At 40.4% G+C, this 23708-nt stretch overlaps 1 protein-coding gene across 2 annotated transcripts in view; it reads left to right on the top strand.

The window, feature by feature from the left end:
* Positions 1 to 616: 616 nt before the first annotated feature.
* The window catches only part of SLAIN1 (SLAIN family member 1), a 62288-nt gene continuing 39196 nt past the window's right edge, over positions 617 to 23708 (top strand). The window contains exons 1-2 of one of the 2 annotated variants that reach the window (XM_086709829.1): positions 617 to 1467; positions 15065 to 15204. In XM_086709829.1, coding sequence (XP_086565955.1) covers positions 845 to 1467; positions 15065 to 15204 — 763 coding nt within the window. In that variant the 5' untranslated portion in view covers positions 617 to 844. The remainder of the gene's footprint in view (positions 1468 to 15064; positions 15205 to 23708) is intronic. The other variant, XM_086709838.1, reaches the window with a different exon arrangement.

Raw genomic sequence — 23708 nt, 5'->3', positions numbered from 1 at the left:
TGGCGGTAACAGAATAATTTAAATTTGACTAGAATAAACTAAACGCTTGGCTCTTTAGCAGCTGGCCACTGTCTTCGAAGGATTTCTTCTTTCTTCTCCGCCTCTCTCCCACCATTTTGTTTCTGTATTACCAATTAATGGATTAATAGCATCGTCTCAAAGTCTTCATGTTCCACGTTTTCACTTTTCGGCCCTTATAGTTCCCTGGCCCTCTGGTTCTCTATAGGTTTCATAAACCAGTGGCTAGTGGCTGAGTTCCTTCGGCACAAGAGCTCTTGGACGGTAGCAAACCATCTGGCACAAGGTGCACCCCTCTAGGGCAGGCACCTGCAGCGGCTTTTTTGGAACCCCGCCCCTGGTTCAGAGATCCGCGCAGTTCGCACTCTCCGCAGCTGCGGGAGGAAGTGCCTGTGACGGGAAAGTTCAGGCCAGGTACAATCAAGCACCGTGGGGTTAGGTGGCGGAAGCGGGGCCTTAGGACCCCAGGACCCCTGCCCAGGCTGCTAGCTGGGCCCGACGGAGCTCCTCTTCCACCCCACCGGCCCCGCCCACCCGGCGTTCGCGCCCCGCCCCGCCCCCTGGCCGCGGCTAAAACCCGGAGCCGCCGATGCGCCCAGGGGACCGGAGGGACGCTCTGAGCATGTGCAGAGCTGCTTGGCGGCGGCTCCCTCGGCCGGAGGCTGGGGCTCAGTGCTGATGCTAACACCCGACTCGGCCTCTACCCCAGCGTGGTCGGCGCCCCGGGCCCGGGCGGCTGGGAAGGAGCCGTAGCCTCCCCGCGGCCCGAGGAGCAGGCGCGGCGGCGCGCACCCCCCCGGCGGCCGCGGCGCCCTCGGGGCCCACGATGATGGCGGAGCAGGTGAAATGCGCCTCGGCAGGGGGCGGCTCCGGAGCGGGCTCCGGGCCGGTGGTGAACGCGGAGCTGGAGGTGAAGAAGCTGCAGGAGCTAGTGCGTAAGCTGGAGAAGCAGAACGAGCAGCTGCGGAGCCGGGCGGCCAGCGCGGCCGCCGCCCCGCACCTGCTGCTGCTGCCGCCACCGCCGCCCGCCGCGCCGCCCCCCGCCGGGGCCTGCAGCCCGTTGGGACCGCGGAGCCCCCCGGCCGTCGCCGCCTCGGGGGGCCTGGGGCTGGGGCTGGCGTTGGGTGCCGGGGGCGGCGGCGGCGGCAGCGGCGGCTCCAGCCCCGCGTTCCCGGGGACCTACTGCCTGCCCAGCCCGGCGCCCTCCCTGCTCTGCAGCCTGGCGCAGCCCCCGGAGGCACCCTTCGTCTACTTCAAGCCGGCGGCGGGCTTCTTCGGCGCGGGCGGTGGCGGGCCGGAGCCGGGGGGCGCGGGGACGCCGCCGGGGGGAGCCACTGCGCCGCCCTCGCCTCCCTCGCCTCCCTCGCCGCCCCCGACGCTGCTGGACGAGGTGGAGCCGCTGGACCTGGAGAGCGTGGCCGCTTGGCGGGACGAGGACGACTACACCTGGTATTGCCGAGCTCCGCTCCCTCCCCCGGAACCCTGGCCTCCGAGGCCCCGGGACGGCGGGGAGGGCGTGGGCTGGGAGGAAGAGGGGGACCTCGCCATTGCCCCCGGACGTGGTGGCCTGGCAGGTGCCCAACTCGGCGACGAGCTGAGGCTTTTCATGAGGGCGGAAACCTGCTTCTCATAGCTCAGGCTGACCCAGCTGGGGATGGATTGGTCCCCTCCATCTCGCTGTATTCTGCTTTCTGCTGAGTATTCGGTCCCAAGCTCCTTTTTCGCATTAACTGAAAAATCTATGCCGTCTTTTTGCTACCCAGTCCTGCGTTTTTCTCCCAGTCATTTTTGGGAGTAACGGGGGATGGGCAGGGTTTGGCCTCAGTTTGCGACCGTTCCCTGTCTTTTCTCCCCAGCGAACGCTGGACAGGCTTTGCGTATCGTCCCTTTCCGTGGCATCCCGAGCCGCCTGGTGATGGATCTCTCCTTAGAGATTCGTTCTTGCAGTTTGACTTGTGCAGTCGCATGTCCTCTTTTGCTGCATTTTCATTGATAGCTTCTTTTTTTTTATTTTTTTTTAATTTTTTATTTTTTTCATTGATAGCTTCTCATTTCAAAGACTGACTTGGTTTTTGAAATGTTTCGCCACCACCGGCTTTCCTATCAGTAATGATGTCAAAAAATGAGGGCTTTTCGGGGAATGGAGTGAGCAGCTTGAAAACACTGTTACTTAGAAACCAAGGATCTGTCCTTAATTTTTTTTTTTAAATCAAACTGTTGATTGAATAAAAGTGAGATTAGAGAAACTTTTTAAAAAAATTTTTTTAGAAGCCGTAAGTTGGTTATCAGAAAACTTGTGGCTGGTAGCATCTTTTCATTTGAAATCTGGTTCGCCCTTTCTGTGTTCCAACCGTGACTCACTTTGGGGAGGTCTAGTTCCCTTTTCATGCTGCTTACTCGTGGAGTAAGTCCTTTCATGGCTGGTTTCTTTTAGTTGGCTCATATGCTTTCCTCCGTCACTAGAGGTAGTGGGATATGGTAAGATGAGCAGAAGCCCCAGATGAGATGGAACTTGGTCCCTGCAGGGAAAACCAACAGCATTCACCTCTGCAGAGCTATGTGGCATGGAATGGTTGTAGTCCTTTTATCTAGGGTCGTTTTACTTAGGACCCTTCCTGTTTTGGGTCAGCTGGATTTTCCTCACTCTCTGTGTTCCTGTTGCATGAACACACAGCAGGAATGAGAAATGGAGAACCTTCCTGGTTTCCTATTGAGAACTGTAGTGCTCCTTTAGACTCTTAGAACTCAGACTGCAAAAGTTTAGTAACCAATTGATTTGATTGGGAGAATCAAAATGTACGGGAGCTACAGCAAAGCAAACTCCCCCTCCTCCTCAGTACCCGTCCAAAGCAAACTCCTCCTCCCCTCCTCCTCCTTCCTACTTGTCCGCAGCTGTGCTGGTAGCTCAAGTTGTAAAAATCAAAACCGCTTACCACTTTGGGGAGAGTGAGTTAAGCCATTCTTTAGAAGTTACACCTTTATTTTTGTGAAGCCCAGGCTGTATTGTAAACTCAGTTTCAACCTGAATATGGTACTAGAAGATGCTCTCATGCTGGTTGTTCTTAGGTTCTATGATAACTATAAGCCCTTAGGCCACTTTCAGATTATTTTATGTTGATTTAGTCCCCACTTGGCCTTTCCTAGAGATAACGTACTTAAATAGTAAAGGAGAACTTGTTTGTGTTTTTGATCCTATGCGTTAAAAATATTAGCATTTTAAAATGTGTTATGATACACTTACTGTTGTCTAACTATTGCTAGAATTTTGGTATGTAGGCTTTCCTTTTGTAGTTTTCTGTTCTTCAAAATAGTATTGAAATGACTTTGAAAAACAGTGACCTCCTTAGTAGGATTACTGTTAGCCCAGTGAATGTAAATTAATTATAGCAGGTTCTACTGATTTCACTCATCGAGTAGTTAGGTGACTACATAAATCAGTGCCGTGACACTTTACAAATGTTTCTTCAGACAAGTGGCATACTGTTTTATGGAGTATCTTTCTCAAAACAAACCTAGGATTAGAATCTCATGTGGAAAAACAGAGGGATCATTACTCTCAGGTGGGATGTAACTTAAAAAATTTTAAGGTCGCCTGATTTACAGAAACCTTTCATGGCGTTTTGTACACTACGGTATTATTGTATTGCAGTATTTTGGCCTGTTGATAAACAAATAAACAGGGTCTGATTTTCAAAGTTTAACCCGCTTGTAAATGCTTGCAAAGCTCTGATTTTCCTTCATCACTGCAAACTGTTTAAGTACCTGTCCTGTAGTGTCACAGATAAGGTGCTTTTCACTGGATTCCCTAGATGTTTGCAGGGAAGCAACGTATTTTTATTTCCCCTGTTAAGAAACAACTGTAGTGGATAAGAAGTAACTGAATATTTTTAAAATGTCTAAAAATAGTTTTACATTTTCACTATAAAAAAAACACACAAAACAACACAACCCAACACAGAAGTGAGTGTCAAGTCACAGAAGTCTCCCCTCTTGTTCAGTTCACTGCCATGATTGAGTTTACCCCTGTTAACATTCTGTAGATCCTTCAAGATCAAAACATGATTATACCAATCAATATGCAAATATATACACATCAATTTTTTTACTTACCTTTCACTGAACGTATCTTGGACATCTTTGTCTCCCTGTGACAATCGCATCATTGTTAAAGTAACAGTAGTAAGGATCGGCTTACTGTTAACATATTGCTTATAATTTTTCATGCATTTTTATCATGATTTCATCCTTGGGGGCTAAACAAAATTGATATTTGATTATTTAGAATAGTATTTCCCACTAAGATGTCTTATCTTCAGGAAAGAAATTCACAAACTTAGATTAATTCTTGAATATTTTAAGAAGTTCTTTCCTATAGGTCCATTTTATTCTAATAAAACTTTGGACTATAACTGTTCATTTTATTAACCTGGACAACTCTTGGCTCAAGAGTTATGTGTAGAAGGAAGACAGTGACTCATAGAATCAGTATTTGCTTGATGATGGTTGATTAGTTAATGAACGATCAATCAGGTCTCTTAGATCTTTTCCCCAAACAATTATTTGATCTATAAGCATCTTCTGTTTACAAAAAACAAAAAACAAAACTTTGTAAGAAGGATGGTGTGTTCTGCTTTTCATTTTGATGAAAAGCTTTGAAAGAAAATAATGGTCTCATGTCTTCAGATATTCATCCCAGTTGAATTTGAATTGTTTGATTTTGCTTTAATCTTAGCACAGGGCTGTTAGAAATCAGTGTCTCAGAAAACTAGATTTTGGTTCCAGAACCTTAATTCTTTAATCCATCCAGTTGTTTTGATCCCATAGTAAACTTCTCATCCTGCTCTACGGAATCTTCAGTGATCTTCCTGCTAATTTGACAGCCTTCACTTTCCAGAAGACCGTAGGTGAGAAAGTAAAGGGGGAATCTGTGAGTGTCAGGAGCAAATACGAAGGTCCAAGGATTGAAGTGTTGATACATACCTGGACCGTGTGACTGCATGATATGCCAGCCTGTAAGAAGGATGGTTTCAGGATCACTGTCCCAGTGTCGCCAGGCTGAGAGGCACCAGGGTATCAGGAGGAGAAATCAGATTGGTATGAAGTGGTAAGGGGAGCAGTAAGTTAACTGTGTACTAGACCTTTCCATGACCCATTTCAGCTCCCCTGTATCATGATTGAGGGACTGAAGCTCCAAGGTGGAATGATTTCCAAAGGCTCCACCAGTTAGTTACTGAAAGGTTAAGACCACATTTCAGATTGTTTACACAGATTCTGAAGCGTTTACACCACTGATATTTCCCCCTAGCTTGGTTATGACCCATTAGTGTGTTATAAAGTAAGTTTAGTGGATTGACCAGCATTTCTTTTTTAAAAAATGAAGAGCAGAATATAAAATCAGAATGCATCGTGTCTTATAACACAAATTTGTCTTGATTAAACTTCAGTTTTACATGTGTGTGCCCTGGCTTGAAGTAGTAATTGTATTTGTGCGATATGATCACAGTCAGGAAAATTCAATTTTACACCATTTGAAAGCAAGACAGTCTTGGGGAAAGTAGGTGGAGAAGCACAGCTCTCTGAAGATAGGGCAGCACTGGGGAAAGTCAGGTCTTGCACACCTCAATCAGGAAGACAGGTCTATATTCAGAAAATGCCAAATAAAAATATGCCAGCTAACATAAAATACAGTCCTACAGGGCCTTTATTTTAGTGAAGTGGCAATTAGAAGAATATTGAAGACTTACGTAAAAAGGATGTGGCAGAGATTTTGAACTTGCCCAATTGGAAAGGACAGGAGAAACGTTCATAATTATACAAGGGGGAAATGGTGATATGTACAAACTAAGGAAAATTTAATGAATGAGATATTCATCTTTCACGTGTAACACCCAAGACCCTGGACAGCTGGCTGAATCATTGCCAATTCTTTATCAGAGCTGCTGAACACCTTGTACTATGCATATGGCACAGCTAAATTAGACCACCTAAACTGTTTTTTCCATAATTGATTTTCAGCGAAAAGACCAGAGGGTGCTTCACTTTCTGACAATGCTAATTGAAAACCTGAGTGTTTTCTAGAAGCAAATGGAGTTGACTGAAGCATGTGCTGAGGTCTTTGAAACACTGCAGTGAGACATAGAAATAAAAATTTAAATTGAACTGTGGAGGGTTGGGGGCAGAGTCTTATAGGACAATTCCATAACTGAAATTTGGATTTCATGTGTCCTTTTAATAGCTTAGTGGCGGAAAGTTTGCTTTGCAGTGGCTGACCATTTTGACCCTAGCAGGTGCTGGTGAATCAAACACTTGGCATTCGACTAAAGATTGATCGATTGTGCTTATCAGTGCTAATGTTTTAGCTTTTCTTAAAATAGAACTTGTGATGATTGAAGGCTCTTAAATTACATGTCTGAAAACTGCCACATATTACTTCTCAGTGACAGGTTCCTAAAATCTGTGTATATATTTTGCTGTGTCATTTGTTTTTGTGTTATCAGAAGGATGACTTTAGAACCAAATGTCTACTTGAGAGTAACTGAGATTTCTGGGTCGTTGTAATACTTCCTTTGAAACCTTTGGATTATTATTTTGGTTATTCCTGTCCCTCCCCATGTTAGCACTTGTAGTAAGTGAGGCCATCAAGAATGAAACGTGTGGAAAAGAAGAGATTCTGTGAGAAAACTAACTGTTTCTAGTCGTGTGCTTTTGGAAGTTATTGAAGCAAGGTTAAAGAAACTTAAGAGTGTGACATTTTAAAGATAGCTTTTCTAACATTTGAAGAATTCTCAAGTTTTAGATGAAGGTTTTTCTTATATTCTTGCCAGATTGTAATATAGTTTCATCCAGAAGCTATAGAATTTGAAAGAGCAGTTTGGAAGGCAGGAGGTATGCTGTATTAATGATGGCAAACTAGGATACTGTGATGACAAATAAGGTGATTTTTATGACTTTTAGGAAGATTGGAACCATGTAGGAGAAATACAAGTTTTACCTTGCTTATCTAATTTTGGAGTTATGTTGTACTCAAGGAGTCTGGAGTTATGTGATCTCCATCTGCCTTTTTTCTTTATTTACATCCAGCTCTACGCCTAGCCATAGAAATAGTAGGCTCAGAGCTATCCTGGGTAGGTTGTTTGGAGACTGACTGAAAATGATCACTTGGTTTTTGTTTTTGTTAAGTTTGTGAGAGAGAGAGGGAGGGAGGGAGGAAGGAGGGGGGGAGAGAGACAGTGTGAGTGGGGGAGGGGCAGAGAGGGGGAAAGACAGAGAATCCCAAGCAGGCTTCGCACTGTCAGTGCAGAGCCCGATGCTTTGCGGAGGTTGAACTCATGAACCGCGAGATCATGACCTGAGTTGAAATCAATCAAGTCAGAAGCTTAACCGACTCAGCCACCCAGGTGCTCCTGAAAATGATCATCTGTCTTCATATCATCCATTTGCACAAGGCTTCTAAAGTTTTATTAAGGTAATGCAACAAATACGGCAAGGCTTTTTATAGAAAGCAGCAGCCCTCTATCGTTCCTACCTCTGAGTCTTCCACAGAGGCATCACTTGATACTCGTCTGGCTCTGTGTTTCACTTTTTATTTCTAAACAGTCCTCCATACTGTCTCAGACATTTGTAGACTTGTTTTGGAAGATGAAGACTAAGCTCTCTTCTCTTCACCCCCAAACCGTCATATCTGCTTTCCCTACTCCTAATGGGATCTTTGGATTAAATCCTATGTAATGCCTGTATTATAACTGTTCTTAGCTGAGCCCTGTGAATTGTGTGTTACATTTATTTTCCTCTAATCCCTCTGTTGTTCCAAGAGTTAGTAATGGATTCTCTTTTTCCTTCAATTTCTTTAATCCCTATTACTAATTTTTTCAAATACTCTATAAAAGCCATATATTCCTTGATTAGGTCATATATATCTGACAGTTTCTCTCTTTTTGCCCCCCCCTTTTTGAGGAAGTGTGTGTGCAAGTGGGGGAGAGGAGCAGAGGGAGAGAAAGAATCTTAAGTAGGCTCCACACTCAGTGGGCTTGATCCCACGATCCTAGGATCATGACTTGAACTGAAACCAAGAGTGGGATGCCCAACCAACTGAGCCACCCAGGCACCCCCATTTGAGTCTCATATCTGTTTTAAAAAATTTATGCCATTCCTTCTGGAACTTTTAAGCCCATTGCTCTAGTCTTTACTGTTTGCTTCTTAGGCTGCAGGCACAGTGCTGTTTCTATGGGAATTCTTTAGGTTTCTTGCCTTTGTAGGATCCCCCATTTTTAAAATTCTTTGTCTTCATAGTTCATTTATTCTGGTAGGTGGGACACAGCTTCTAATAGCTTTATGAGAAAGGGCACATTTATGAGAAGTACACTGTGAAATCTTGTATATTTCAAAATGTCTTTATCAGGGTGCCTGGGTGGCTCAGTTAAGCGTCTGGCTTTTGAATTTGGCTCAGGTCATGATCTCATAGTTCATGGGTTCAAGCTCCACATTGGGCTCTGTGCTGGCAGTATGGAACCTGCTTGGGATTCTCTCTTTCTCCCTCTCTGCTCCTACCCAACTCTCATTGTCTCTGACTCTCTCAAAATGAATAAAAAAATAAAAATGTCTTTTTTCTCATAAAGATTCATAGTTGGGCTGGATATAAAAGTCTAAGTCAGTTACTTTTCCTTATGTTTGAAGGCATTGTTCTGTTTTCTAATTTTTATTGTGTTTTATATATTGAAGTGTACTGTGATTTGGATACCTAATCCTTCTTGATTTCTTTAGCTTTCTTTATCCCTAGTTTTCTAAAATGTCATGTTGTACATTGATAGAGGCCTCTCTTATTTGTTGTACTGGACTTTGGAGGTGTTTTCACTTTAGAGCCCAGTGGCCTGCCTTCAATTCTCAGAATTTTTCTGCCTTTTTTAAAAAAAATAACTTTTTCCCGTGTGTGTGTGTGTGTGTGTGTGTGTGTGTGTGTGTGTGTGTGTTTTAGAACCTGTAAAATAAGGTGCAGGCCCACCTGTACAATCATTTAATTTTTTAATCTGTCTTCTTTCACTGAAAGTAAATCTGTCTTTTTTGCATCTGGAAGACTTCTTGATCTTTCAAACTCATTGAATTTTCTGTTTCTGCTAAAATAGTTTCATTTTCCAAGAATGAAGAAACTCACCCTTCCTTCCTTTCTTTTTTTTTTTTTTTTTTTGTGAAAGCAATGTTTTCTCTCAGATGATACCAATTTTAGTTGTTTTAGATTTTTCATCAGTTCCATGCATTGATTTCTCAGTTCTTTTTTTCTCTACTTTTAGTCTCAGCCTTCTATTTACAAGGAATAGTCTAGGTATCTGGTGTCATTGATTATCTGTTTATACCCAAAGGAGAAAGTTACTGAAATTGATCTGAAGTTCGGCATGGGTAGAGCTCTTCATAAGTGATTGGATGGGTAGTCAGTTCACGTTTCATTCAGCATTTCTAGGTCTTCTCTTGGGTTCATCTGTTTCTCCAGACACAATGCTTCTATACTGCTGAGAGATAGAAGTAATTCAGTCAATTCTAGGAATGTAAAGGGAGAATGGGGCTAGGGTTTTAACCAGTCAGCATGTAGACTTTCATTTCACGTCTCTGGCTCAGTAAAGTACTTCATCCTTCGTTCTGCTAAATTGATGTGCCTGAAGTCAGAACTTCTGGGTCAGCCTGTCCAGATCTTAAGTTGGCTCTGGTCTTAAGTTGTGATGGCAAAGAGGTGGTGGGACTGAGCCTGTTGGGAGTGAGCAATGCTTTTGAATATGCTACAAGGCTGTGTGGTCAAATTAAAGAACTATATTGCATAGACCTAAGGGATTAAGGAAATCTTCTTAAAGAGTTCCCTTGTAAGTAAGAAAATCCACAAAAAATGACCTCAAATGTCCAACCGAGGCAACCTGGTTGGTGGAAGCTTTCTTATAGAAGATAAGAGCAGTTCTTATGATGCTAGAGGTAATGGGCAGAGCAGTGCTTCAGACAGTAGCTTCCTGTGGCAGCTGAGAGGATTTGAGAAAAAGCAGAGACTCAGGTGGTGACCTGAATTTGTGTGTTAAACAGTGAGGATAACTTACTAAAGAAGTCTAAAGATAATTTCCACAGTTGACTAAATTAGTGGTTCATTTCTGTCAGGGCTGTGGCACCTACTTGTTTCACCTGAATTCATCTGATTCACCTTGAGATGGCTACTCAAGTCTCAAGGACACTGAGGGACAGAAAACAGTAGGTTCCTGTCTTGTGAATTTTTTAGCTTTATTGAGACAGTAGTGAAGTATAAGCTGCCTGTATTAAAATATATTATTTGATAGATTTTGTTTTTTTTTTTTATTTATTTTTATTTTTATTTTTTTTTAAAGTTTATTTATTTTTGGGACAGAGAGAGACAGAGCATGAACGGGGGAGGGGCAGAGAGAGAGGAGACACAGAATCGGAAACAGGCTCCAGGCTCCGAGCCATCTGCCCAGAGCCTGACGCGGGGCTCGAACTCACGGACCGCGAGATCGTGACCTGGCTGAAGTCGGACGCTTAACCGACTGCGCCACCCAGGCGCCCCTATTTGATAGATTTTGACATATGTACACACCAATAAAACCATCACCACAATTAAGAAGAGTGGACATATCTTAATGCTCCAAGTTTCTTTGTGGCCCTTTGTATGCCCTCTCTCCTCCTGCCTACCTCCCATCAAGGCAACCACTGGTCTGCTTTCGGTCAGTTTAGATTAGTTGCATTTTCTATACTTGCATATATACGAAACTATATAGTATGTACTGTTTTTTGTTGGTTTTTGGTCTGGCTTTTTACAATCAAGATAATTATTTTGAAATTCTTCTGTGTTGTTACATGAATCAATAGTTTATTCCTTTTTATTGTGAGAGCTGTTAGACTGTATGGATGTAACAATGGTTTGTTTATCCATTCATCTTTAAATGAACACTTGGGCTCTTTTCAAGTTTTGGCTATTCCAAATAAGTCTTTGTGTGGACACATGCATTCATATCTTTTGACTAAGTATTTGCTGTTGAGAGGCTGGAACAGAGTAGGTATATGTTAACTTTTTACGAAGCTGCCAGTCTTTCCCATAGTGCTTATGCTGTTTCACATTTCCACCAGCACTGTATGAGAGTTGCAATTGCACCTTATTATCACCGATACTTGCCATGGCCAGTCGTTTTAGTTTTAACCGTTCTAATAGATGGGCAGTAGTACCTTGTAGTGGTTCTGCTTTGCATTTCCCTAATGACAAATGATGAGCGTATTTCCTATAATGCTGTTTGCCATTCATAGAGTTTGTTTGGTAAAATGTTCAAATCTTTTGTCCATTTTTAAAAATTGAGTTGCTCATTATTAAGTTTGCAGAGTTTTTATGTATATTCTACATACAAGTTTTTAAACCAGATATGTGATATGCAAATATTTTTACCCAATCTGTGGGTTATCTTCCTTCTCTTTCAGAGAGCAAAGGTTTAATTTTAATTTTAGTGAAGCCTAATTGATAAAATGTTTTTTTCTTTTATGGATCATACTTTCCATATAAGAAATTGTATCTAAGAAATATTTACCAACTCAGGTTTACAAAAACTTTGCCCATGGTTTCTCTTTAAAAGTTTTATAGTTCCAGGTTTTCCATTTTTGTGAACATGTCTTGAGTTAACTTTGGCTCTTGTGTGAAGGCTGGGTCAAAGTACTTTCTGCGGGGTGCCTGGGCGGCTCAGTCAGTTGAGTGTCCAGCTCTTGATTTAGGCTTAGGTCATGATCCCAAGGTTGGGGGCTCAAGCCCACCATTGGACTCTGCCCTGAGCATGGAGACCACTTAAGATTCTTTCCCTCTGTCCCTCTCTGCCTCTGCTCTTCTCCCCCGTTTGGGTGTTCTGTCTCTAAAAAGAATAAAAAAAATTGCTTTTTGCAAATAGATATCCATTTGTTTCAGCATGATTTATTCAGAAGACCATCTTTTCTTCATTGAATTGTCTTTATACTTTGTCAAGAATCAGTTTTCCATATGTGTATAGTTCTGGACATTTTGTTTCCCCATTGATCTGTATATCTTTATGTCATACTAAACTGTCTTCACTGTTGTAGCTTTGTAATGTGTCTCAGTCAGTGGTAGCTCTTGAACTTCATTGTTTTTTAAAGGTTGTTTTGACTCTTCTAAGATCTTTGCATTTCCATATGAATTTTAGAATCAGCTTTTACATTTCTTTAAGAAGCTTACTGAAATTTGGGAATTTTGTTAAATAGATAAATTTAGGGATAATTTACATCTTAACAATATTCTGCCTTCTAATCCATGAACTTGGTCTGTATTTTTATTTATATCTTCTTTAATTTTTTTCAGAATGCTTTGTACTTTTCAGTGTAGAGGGCTTGACATACTTTGTCAGATTTATCCTTAGGTATCTTATTTTTTTTTTTTTATACTATTGTAAATGGAAAGTGAAATTTCAAAAATGCTGATTGTTGCTAGTATAGAAATGCAGTTAACTTTTGTATGTTGATCTGGTATGCTACAGTCGTGTTACTAAACTCCCTTCTTAGTTTTGGTATCTTTTTTGTAGGTAGATGATCATGTCATCTGTGAATAAAGATAGATTTACGACTTCCAGTATAAATGTTTTTATTTATTGCATGATTGTACTAGCTAGAACCTCTAGTCTTTATATCGTTCTTGATGTTAGAGGAAAAGTGTTTAGTCTTTCACTGTAAAGACACTGTTTTTGTAAATGCCTTTAATCAGATTAAGGGTGTTTCCTTTTTAATTTGCTGAGAGTGTTTAATGGATGGATGTCATATGCTTTTTTCTTTGTTGAGATTATTACATGCCTTTTCTGTGATAAGCTACACTGATATTTGAATGTTAAGCCAATTTTCATTCCTGGGATAAACCCCACGTGGTACTGATAAAGCATCCCTTTTACATACGGTTGGTCTCAATTTGCTAAAATATTCAGATTTGTGCTTCTGTGTTCATGAGGGATATTGGTCTTCAATTCCTTTCTTTATAATATTTGGTAGAATTTAGGAGTGAAGCCTTCTGGACCTGGGCTTTTTGTTGTGGGTAGTCTTTTACATTTATATCCTTTAACTTTTAACCTGTGTGGTTATATTTAGAGTGCATATATTGTAGACAGCATATAATTGGGTCTTTTCTGATCACTTTAAAAATGAGGAGAAATGTGCTCACGTGCCCATCAGAAGATACCCCTTAGTTTTTATTGGCTAGAATTGTTTCCAGAGCTTGTGCCTAAACCAGTAATCAGGCAACTAGGAATAATGGAAATACTCAGATTGGCTTAGCCCAGTGCACCCGTCTCTAGGTGAGCTCTCCAGACAGTAATATCAGCATCACCTGGGAACTTACTAGACGTTCAGATTCTTTGACCTCATTCCAAACATACTGAATCAGGTAGGTTAGACCTGCCTGCGACCAAGTGTTTAGCAATTTGTGTTTTAAAAAGCCTGCTAAGAGATCCCAATGCACCAGAGATTGAGAACAACTGACTTAGGCTAGCCTTTACTTGGGAGTCTAGAGCAAGCCACCCAGTACTGGACAGTTCAGAGGTCTTTCAGCAAGGGACGGTGAAAAGGATGGATTTACATAGGTAGGTATTAATCTTGTCACGGTAGACCAAGGCGGGGCCCAGGAATAAATTTTGACTAATCGCTATATTCCCGATGAAGGGAGGACCGCAGTTCACTCTCTAAGGGAAGAATGTTCTATTAGGATTACTACTAAATTGATTAAAAGATATTTTAAATCTGCATCTGCAGCAGGAGTTAGCAAACTGTGTCCTGGGGCAAATCAGGCCGGCTGCGTGGTTTGAAAGGCTAGTCAGCTAGATATTTACATTATTAAAAGACTGGGTAAAAAACCCAGAAGAATACTCTTTCATGACATTGAAAATTATGGGAAATTCAAGTTCCTGTGTCTATAAATATTTTGGAGAAGCACAGTCCTATTTATATATGGTCTGTGATGCTTTGGAGCTGCCACAGTGGAGTTGAGTGGTCGTGACAGAGACTGTGTGGCCCACAGAGCCTAAATATTTAGTAGCTGCCCCTTTATAGAAAATGTTTGTCAACCTCTGATCTACAAGAAGAATTTGCTGAAGAATAGTACCACTCCCCAACCATCTTGGATAACTGAGAAATTATTTTGACAGATGGGAGTCCTTACTATAACAGTATGAGAATGAATAATGAAGTAAGGTGTTCCAAGAAAATGCGCTCATTAGAATTGTGGTAACTTTGTTTAAAGAAGTATTACTTTCACGATATTTATAATTAGAATGCAGCTTTACAAATGTTAATTACTAGAACCAGTGGTTATAATTTTCTTTTTTTGTCAGCTAAGGCGATGAACTTCTTTTGTATAACCCTGTGACTGAAAATACTCTTTGAGTTACCTTAGCACCATATATCAGAAATAATATTATGGTTATTTTGAGTTCTGCCTATTCTGTTTAATGGTATAGATGCTGAAACCAAACTTTTCCCTACAACATATCTTTGAAAGCTGTTTGGCTTTCTTGAGAAAGAAGCACATACCAGATTTTGTACAGATTTGAGACGGGGAATAACGGATTATTTAAGGGTTGAGAGGATCAACAGACTTTCACTAGTTTTAGGCTTATATTTTTAAAAAGCACATAAGATTTGCCTCGTTTGCCGTGTCATGTTTACATACATGAGCTCAGTTCACGTAAGATTCTGTCACCAAAGAGATGAAAGTGTCCATTTCTACAAATGCAGGTGAGGTAGTCGGATCATCGCGGTGCCTGTTCAAGGTCAGTTCAATAACAAAAGCCTCCTTTCTGACTATGAGATGTTGGTTTATAGTTTTTTGAAGTCCTCCTTCCCACCAAGCTACAGAGAGCATACTATTTTATTTGGGGGCATTTCCCTGTTAAAAAATAATTTTGGTATTTGAAGTAATCAAATGTGAGCTTTGTTTCACTAGAAACTTGTTAAATACATGTTGTTTTCCCTAGAAGAGGGGTCATCTCTGTATACCTATATAATACCTATAATGTAGATTTCTCTTTTTAAGGTTATACGTTGGCTCTTCAAAGACATTCACATCATCAGAGAAATCCCTGAGCCCTTTGCAGTGGTGTAGACACGTCCTAGATAATCCGACTCCAGAGATGGAAGCAGCAAGGCGTTCCCTGTGCTTTAGACTGGAGCAAGGTAATTTCGAACCTGCGCATTTACATTCTCGAACTCTTGCCACCGTCAACTCTGTTTTTGTTGCTGGTTTTGGAATTGACAGTTAAATGGAAAAAACCTGCCCAAAGGTATAGCAGTTACATGCAATTTGCTTCACATTTATTACACATCAGGATTTCCCAGTGTAAAATGTATTTAGATTCATGCTTGTTTTTAGCCACATTTTTAGCTTGTGTTAGTTTGTATTGAAAGATAGGAATAAACTTTATTTTTCTGTGTTTTTTTTTCTTTCTGTTTGCAAATATACCAATAAATAAAATGGGTCAGCCTTTAATTCTCTGGGGACAGCAAGAAGGTGGTTGTGTGGCTGAATTCCAGGATAGAAAACTGAAGTTTCATTGGGACCTGAGTTCTGACCTTTTTGAGTTCCATGAATGTTTAATTGGGTTGTATAACTGGAAGTCCTAACCTTTATAAACTGGGAAATAATCTTCACACTGTATATAACATTAGTTAACTTATGGAGCCCAACATAAGTTTAAGTAAAACAAAACAAACAAAAATGGACTGCTGTGGAAGGAAGAGCAGTAAAAGGAATTAGTAAGCAGGACTTAGCTCCTTGCCATTTATATTTAATTAAGGCTGTGATTATTTAGGTTTTTGCTCATCTCTTAACTCTTGGTATCTCTTTCATTATCTAGCAGCAGTGTTTCCATTATCTGTATCACACTTGAGCTTGGAATTACAGATTCCTGCCTCTTCCAGATTAAATAATCAGAATAACTGGGAGTAGGGTCATGGGAATCTGCACCGACAAGTTCACCAGTGTGATTCTTACGCACACTGTAGTTTGAGAACATCACCTCTGCAGCCTTTCGGGGATAACGATGGTTATCAAATTTTGGACAGGAGACAAAGTATAAAAGGTGACATTTCTTGAGCTCTTAATTCTGTGACAGTCAGTGCATTAGGTTCTTGACATCCTTCATTTTATTCAGCCTAACCACACTCATCTGTAGTGGGCACTATACCCACTCCTAGAGAAGGGACAGGTGGAGTGGAGGGCAGTTAAGAGGGTTACTGGGGCCAGAGTGACACCGAGGGGCAGAGCCAGAACCTGGGTCTCCTTGACCCTAACGACTGTCCTTAATCAGTCTTCTGCTTTTTTGGCACAGCCATGACTGAATATCAACAGAAATCTGTTTTAAATATTTGGGAAACATCAAATTAAAAGGCACATTTTATTAACATTGTAACTAAAACAAAATAACTTATTTAGTAATTAGTTGAAGAGTGGGGTAGGAACAAAGGAGAAGTATTAGGGTTAAAACTTTGGTGACAGATGCTTATCTAAGATAGCACCCATCTGAGGAGACTTTGTTCATCTACCCAGCTGACCCTCAGCAAACCATTAAGTCCCTCTGGGCTTTTTAAAGGGTTATGTTGACTGTCTCTAAGGTTCTTTATTCAAACATCTCTTGATTCAACTACTCTTTATATGGACGCTCTTATATATGAATTTGGCTCAGTTTCATTTGAAGTAAAGTTCAAATGAAATTCAGAACTAGAATCCTTTAGTTGAGGGATCAACAAATTTTTTCTGAAAGGGACCTGATAGTAAATATTTTAGGCTCTGCCGGCCGCATGGTCTCTACCCTCAGTAGAAAGCAGCCATAAATGCAAACGTTAATGAGCAAGGCTCTGTTCCAGTAAACCTTTATCTGTGGGCACTGAGATCAGAGACTGGAGTAGGAACTGGAGTGGACACTGAGATATGAAACTGGGGATGAGTTGGGCTTGGGCTACCCAGGCCTTAGTTTGTGACCCCTGCTTTAGTTCATTTGCACACAAGGTAGATTTACATACAAGACTGACTTAAAAAAATAGAGGCTTTGGGGCACCTGGGTGGCACCTTGATTTCAGCTCAGCTCAGGGTCAAAAGGTTTGTGGGATTGAGCCCCACATCTGGCTGTCTGTTGACAGCGAGGGCCTGCTTGGGATTCTCTCTCTCTCCCTCTCTCTGCCTCTCCCCCCTCATGTGTTCTCTCTGTCTCTCAAATAAACATTTAAGAAAAATAGAGGCTTTAAGTTTAATGTAAATAATCCTTATTGGTGGCTGCTTTTGAGAATTGAGACTAAGTGCCTGATTATCTAATTTTCCTTTCACTGACAAGCGGCTAAAGCAGAACGGTGAGGTCATGAGGACAAGATTTAATGTGCTGTAGTTTTATTCATGATGTAATGAATTTAAATTTCATGTAAGAGTTTAAGCAGAGAACTAGCTTTCCAAAACCTACATTAGTGTTTTGTGAAATTTGTGTATAAATCTAAATCCTCTTTTGCTGTGAGACTAAATGGTTTTGTTCCAAAGATCCATAATCCCCTTAGGAGATAAGAAGTCACTGATTACAGTAGGTTGTTCATTGGATGAAATTTGTTTTTGAAATTTAACTTATATTTTCTAAAGCAATCTATCATTTAGATTTACTCTTATGAGTATTACAGGGAAAATATCAGATTCCTACCCCACTTCTCATGCCCATTTGATTACCCAGATTCAGTTACTTAACAAAAGCTATTTGTTTTGGTTTTGCCATTTATCTCTCATTAAATTCCCATACCTATAAGTTGTCAACTTCTTACTTTGAGTTATGAAGGTTTAATTCTTTTTACTACCTTCTTCCCTTTACACCTTTTCACTGCACATCTTCCCATGTAGCTTTTTGCCAATCTTTAAATAGATTGTTTAATATTGATTACAATAGAAATAATCTTATCTAGGTCATGCAACATTTTGTTGTTTTTTCATCTAATCTTTTGTTTTTGTTCTGGAGTTAAAAGTAAAAGGACCCTTACTTGCTGGTTTTGGTTTTTGTCTTTAATTTAACCCCACACACTCCAAATGAACCATCCTCAGTACAGTTAGACATACAAATCCACCAAGGGTTTTATTTCCCTTTGTTTTTCCAACCGTTCCTCCTGGTAGTGCCCTCGGCTGGCCCATGATGTGCTCTGAACTGGCTCTCCGCAGGCCCTTGCGGCTCTCGTGGGACTTCCTCTTACCCTCGTTCTGCGGATCCTGTCCCCTTTCCAGTGTCACAATGCCTGTTTCCTGGATGCAAACTTCCTTTTCCTTATATTCCCTCTTTGGGGAGAATTCATTCTCCTCTTGCCTTTTTGGGGGAGTAGAAGAGAAATGAGGATATGGGAGACAGAAACTTTGAGAGCCTCCTATGTCTGAAAGTGTCTGAATTATATCTTTGATCTTGATTATTCTTTGAGCTAGGTGTAGAACTCTAGGTTAGAAACCAGTTCCAGCAGAGTCTAGGAGACGTGGCTCCATTATATTTTAGCTTCGGGATTGCTGTTGAAGTCCTTGTACCATTCTAATTTCTGATTCCTGTGAGCTTTCTCTTTAAAATACCTTTTAGATAGAATTTTAGAATCTCTTCATTCCTAGTACTTTGAAATTTTCCTTTTTTTGTGCTATATAGTTGGCACTTTCAACAAGGAAACTTTAGCTCTACAAAATGTCTTGTGTTATTTCTCTGTAAATCCATCCTCTCCTCCAGTTTTCTCTATTCTTTCATTCTAGATACTCCTTTTAAGTCAAATGTTGAATTGCCTGCTTTGATGTTCAGATTTTATATTCTTCTCTTCTGTTTTCTGCCATGATATTGGTATTCTACTTTCTTGGAGATTGTAAAAATTCCTCTTCAAAACCTCTGTAAAAATTCCTCTTCAAAACCTCTTTGCTGGATATTAAGTTCATTCCATGTGCTGGGCACCATTGTAGGGAATGAGGGAATGGGGGTGCAGCAGGGACCAAACAGGTGTTAAGTCCATGCCGTCGCTGAATTTACCTTCTAGCACGCACACCTTCACTCAGTCCTCCTGGTTTTGTAAGGTACTGTTATTTGTGTAAGGTATCTTAACTCCAGTAGCTTTTTACTTCAGTTTATTTAAGCAATGGAACCTGTCTTTGATAACAGCAGGAGAGGGGTAGCTCCTTGGGGAGTTGAGAGGGAGTGTTTTCCTAAAGACTTCCCAACAGTCATCTTGTTTTTGCTTTACTCTGAAGCTCCCTGCCTTCAGGGAGGGAAGGGTGTGTGGTATCCTGCACATTCAATTCTAGAACATTCCAGTTTCTTGGAATGGGCTTATCCCCCACTGTGGGCCCTTGGAGCAGAGAATGTCAAAACCCAAGCCCATTACCTAATGTTTATCTATTTTCCGTTTATCAGTGAAATGACCTTCTTAGACTGATAGTGTCTCTTTTCTTGTTTGGTCTTACTTGTAGGTTTAGAAGACTTTTGAGTTTAGCTGTCATTCTAGTGTGTTTTTTTTAACTGAATTTTATTGTTTGTTCAAGTATAATTACCAGTTTGAGGTGCACAGTATAATGATTCAACAATTCTATATATTTCTCAGGGCTCATCAAAGTAGGTGTACTCTTGGGGCGCCTGGGTGGCTCAATTGGTTAAGTGTCCAAATCTTGATTTTGGCTAAGGTCATGATCTCACTGTTCATGAGTTTGAGCCCTATGTCAGGCTCTGTGCTGACAGTGAGGAGACTGCTTGGGATTCTCTGTCTCCCACTCTCTCCATCCCTCCCCTGCTCGTGCTCTCTCTCAAAAATAAACATTAAAAAAAAAAGTGTACTCTTAATCCCCTTTATCTGTTTCACCCATTCCTCCTACCTCTCTTCTGGTAATCACCAGTTCTTTGTATTTAAGAGTCTGTTTCTTCGTTTGTCTTTTTTTTTTTCATTGTTTGTTTGTTAAATTCCACATATGAGTGAAATCATATAGTATTTGTTTTTCTGACTTATTTCACTTACCATTATATTCTATTCTCAACATCCATGTTGTTACAAATGGTTAAAATTTCATTTTTTATGGCTGAGTAATATTCCATTCTATATATACCATACCTTCATTCATCTATCAGTGGACACTTGGGTTGCTTCCATATGTTGGCTTTTGTAAATAATGCTACATTAAACATAATAGTACATATGTTTTCAAATTAGTGTTTTTGTGTTCTTTGGGTAAATACCTATTTTTTACTGGAATTACTGGATAATAGGGTAATTCTATTTTTAAAGTCCTAGCCACAGCAGTCAGACAATAAAAAGAAATAAAAGGCATCCAAATTGGTAAGGAAGAAGTAAAACTTTCACTATTTGCAGATAATATGATAGTATATATAGAAAACCGTGAAGACTCCACCAGAAAATTACTCGAACTGATTAATGGATTCAGTAAAGTCACAGGATACAAAATTAATGTACAGAAATCTGTTGTGTTTTTATACACTAATAATGAAGCAGCAGAAAGAGAAATTAAGAAAACCATCCCATTTACAGTTGGCACCAAAAATAATAAAATACCTAGGAATAAGCTTAACCAAGGACCTGAAAGCCATATGCACTCCAAAAACTATAGAACATTGATGAAAGAAATTGAAAATGACACAAATAAAAGGTATTGGATTGGAAGAACCAATATTGTTAAAAATGTCCATACTAACCAAAGCAGTCTACAGATGTACTGTAATATCCCCATCAAGATACTAACAAAATTTTTCTCAGAAGTTGAACAGATAATCCTGTACTTTGTATGGAACCACAAAAGACCCCGAATAGCCAAAGCAATCTTCAAAAAGAACAAAGCTAGAGGTATCACAATACCAGATTCAAGCTATACTACAAAGCTATAGTAATTGAAACAGTATGGTACTGGCACAAAAATAGACACATAGATCAATGGAACAGAATAGAGAGTCCAGAAATAAATCCATGCTTTATGGTTAATTAATCTATGACAGAAGAGGCAAGAATATACAATGGGGAAAAGACCACCTCTTCAATTAACGGTGTCGGGAAAACTGGACAGCTAGATGCAAAAAAATCACACTGGGCTACTTTCTTACACCATACATAAAAATAAACTCAAAATGGATTGAAGAACTAAATTGTGAGACCTGAAACCATAAAATTCCTAGAAGAAGACACAGGCAGTAATTTCTTTGACATCAGCCATAGAAACCTTTTTCTAGATTTGCCTCCTGAGGCAAGAGAAAGAAAAACCAAATTAAACTATTGGGACTACACCAAAATGAAAAGCTTTTGCACAGCAAAACAAAAATGCAGCCTACTGAATGAGAAGGTACTTGCAAATGATATCCAAAAAGAGGTGACTATCCAAAATATATAAAGAACTTCTGCAACTCAACACCAAAAACCCAATTGAAATGGGCAGAGGAATGACCCCATTAAACGTTTTGCTAAAGACCTACAGATATCTGGCCAACAGACACATGAAAGGTGTTCAACATCACTCCTTAGGGAAATGCAAATTAAAACCACAATGAAATATCACCTGACACCTGTCAGAATGACTAAAAATCAAAAAACAAGAAACAAGTCTTGATGAGAATGTGGAGAAAAAGGAACCCTGGTGCACTGATGATGGCAATGCAAACTGGTGCCACCACCATGGGAAACAGTATGGAGGTTCCTTAGAACATCTAGTGTGGTTTTCTAAGAGAATAGAGAGGAATTGATAGTCTTCAATATCGAAGAATTCCTACTGGCTTCCAATGAAGGGGATCCTTTGTCAATGAGAGCTGATTAACAGGTAACAGAAATTATGGTTTTAACTATTCATATTGTCACATGAATATTTAATTAGGATTATGTAAACATTCCATATTTTAGAACTTACAAGTAATTCTAACAAAGCATTTTGTTCAGACTTCATTTCTGTCTTGAGCAATCAACATTTTCAAGTAACAAATATTATTGAGCATTTTCTTTGAGAGCAAGTTTGTTTCCTTTAATTTGAATAGAAATTGCCCAAGGACAGTGACCTTGTTTTATTGGTCACACCAGCTAAAAGGGAACAGTGATTACTGTTGCTAAAATAAATGAATTTTTGTTTATTTTGTAGAGAGAGTGAGCAGGGGAGAGGAACAGAGGGAGAGAGAATCTTAAGCAGGTTGCACGCTCCACACCGAGCCCACCATGGGGCTCAATCCCACGACCCTGGGATCATGACCTGGGCTGAAATTGAGAGTCGGATGCTCAACTGACTGAGCCACCCAGGCCACCCTGTTTAATTCTTCTTGAGCCTAATGTCACAGTTACTGCTGTTAGAATTTCAGTTTTGGTTTTGCACATTTTCAGATGGAATGGAGTCTTTGCACCACTTTCCTTACCAACCATATCATTCTTTTCTTTTCAGTGTCCGTTGAAGTATTAGTTTGCAGCCTTGTTTTACCATTCACAAGCATGTTTATATTAAAATAGGTTTTACTTACTGCCTTTTGTTGGAAATGAGTGGTTGTACCTGCTCCCCACCCCCTCCCCGAATTTAAAGACTGTTCACTAAGACCATCTGCTGCCATGACAAGGAGGGATGACAGATTAGATTTTTTGAAAGGGAAGTGTTTTCCCCTTTCTGCCTCACTTTTCCCATCTCTCCCACTTGTTAACCAAGGGGTAAGTAAATGTTCTTTTCTGTTAGCCTGGGGCTTTAGATTAGATATTGCTTTCAAATTAGAGAGCAAATATGTTGATATTTGGTTTCTATTTCTTGACCCTGATGCTTCTGGGAAGAAAATTACTCAAAAATTAGAGACCATCTCTCTGTAGAACGTGTGGATGGGGGTCTGTAGTTATGAGGAGCCAGTGTTTCTGTGGTGGACCTTCTACCCCTCAGTCCCCTGGTCCTACATCCCTTCCTTATTCCTTCTTGGACCCTAGGAATGTAGCATGTACTGTTTTCTTGGTTGCAAGTTAGCAGTCTTCCCTGCTTAAGAAGTAAACTTCTCCGGGAGCACATCTGCATGGGAGCTGGTCAAGCTTAGTTTCTGTGGCTGCTTCGGGTAGCGTTTCTCCCAAGGTTGTCTGTGTGGTTGCCAATGAGTTTACTTTGATTGTCACTTTGTGAAGGACCCCTGACTCTCTTCCTGCTGCCTGCTTTCTGTCTGGGGGGGTTATCCTAGTCCTTCATGCTGTATCTGACAACCTCATGACCCTGAAACTAGGTAACAAAACCTGGTAAATTGTGGGAGAATGTATGGGAAGTGTTCACATTTTGTCTTGAGGTTATGAGAACAGGCTTATTAAAATCCTACCCTTCTGAAGAAAGTTTGTTTTTCTGAAGAAAATGAGGAACAGAAAGGGATGTTTTGTGTAAGTTTTATTGGGAGATAGCACCTGCATTGAGACCTTTTTCAAGATACTACTAAAAGAAATGCTTTGTCTTCACAGCTACAGTTTTGCAATTTGGTTAAACGTGTGTGTTTAAGATACAATAGGACAATTATTTTTGGTGTAAGGGTGTGAGTGTGTGTGTGTGTATACATATATGTATATGTGTATATATCCGTGTGTGTATATATACATATATATGTGTGTATGCATATATGTATATATGTATACACACACCCCTACAGATGACTCATATGTATCCAATGCTCCTAAATTCTCAAAGGGAACATTAATTGAGCAAGTCACTT

Source organism: Puma concolor, chromosome A1 (genome assembly GCF_028749965.1).
Source record: "Puma concolor isolate L17-30 chromosome A1, mPumCon1.1.hap2, whole genome shotgun sequence".
Taxonomy (NCBI): domain Eukaryota; kingdom Metazoa; phylum Chordata; class Mammalia; order Carnivora; family Felidae; genus Puma; species Puma concolor.
Note: the sequence above shows the minus strand (reverse complement) of the source record. Positions and strands in the feature narration are given on the sequence as shown.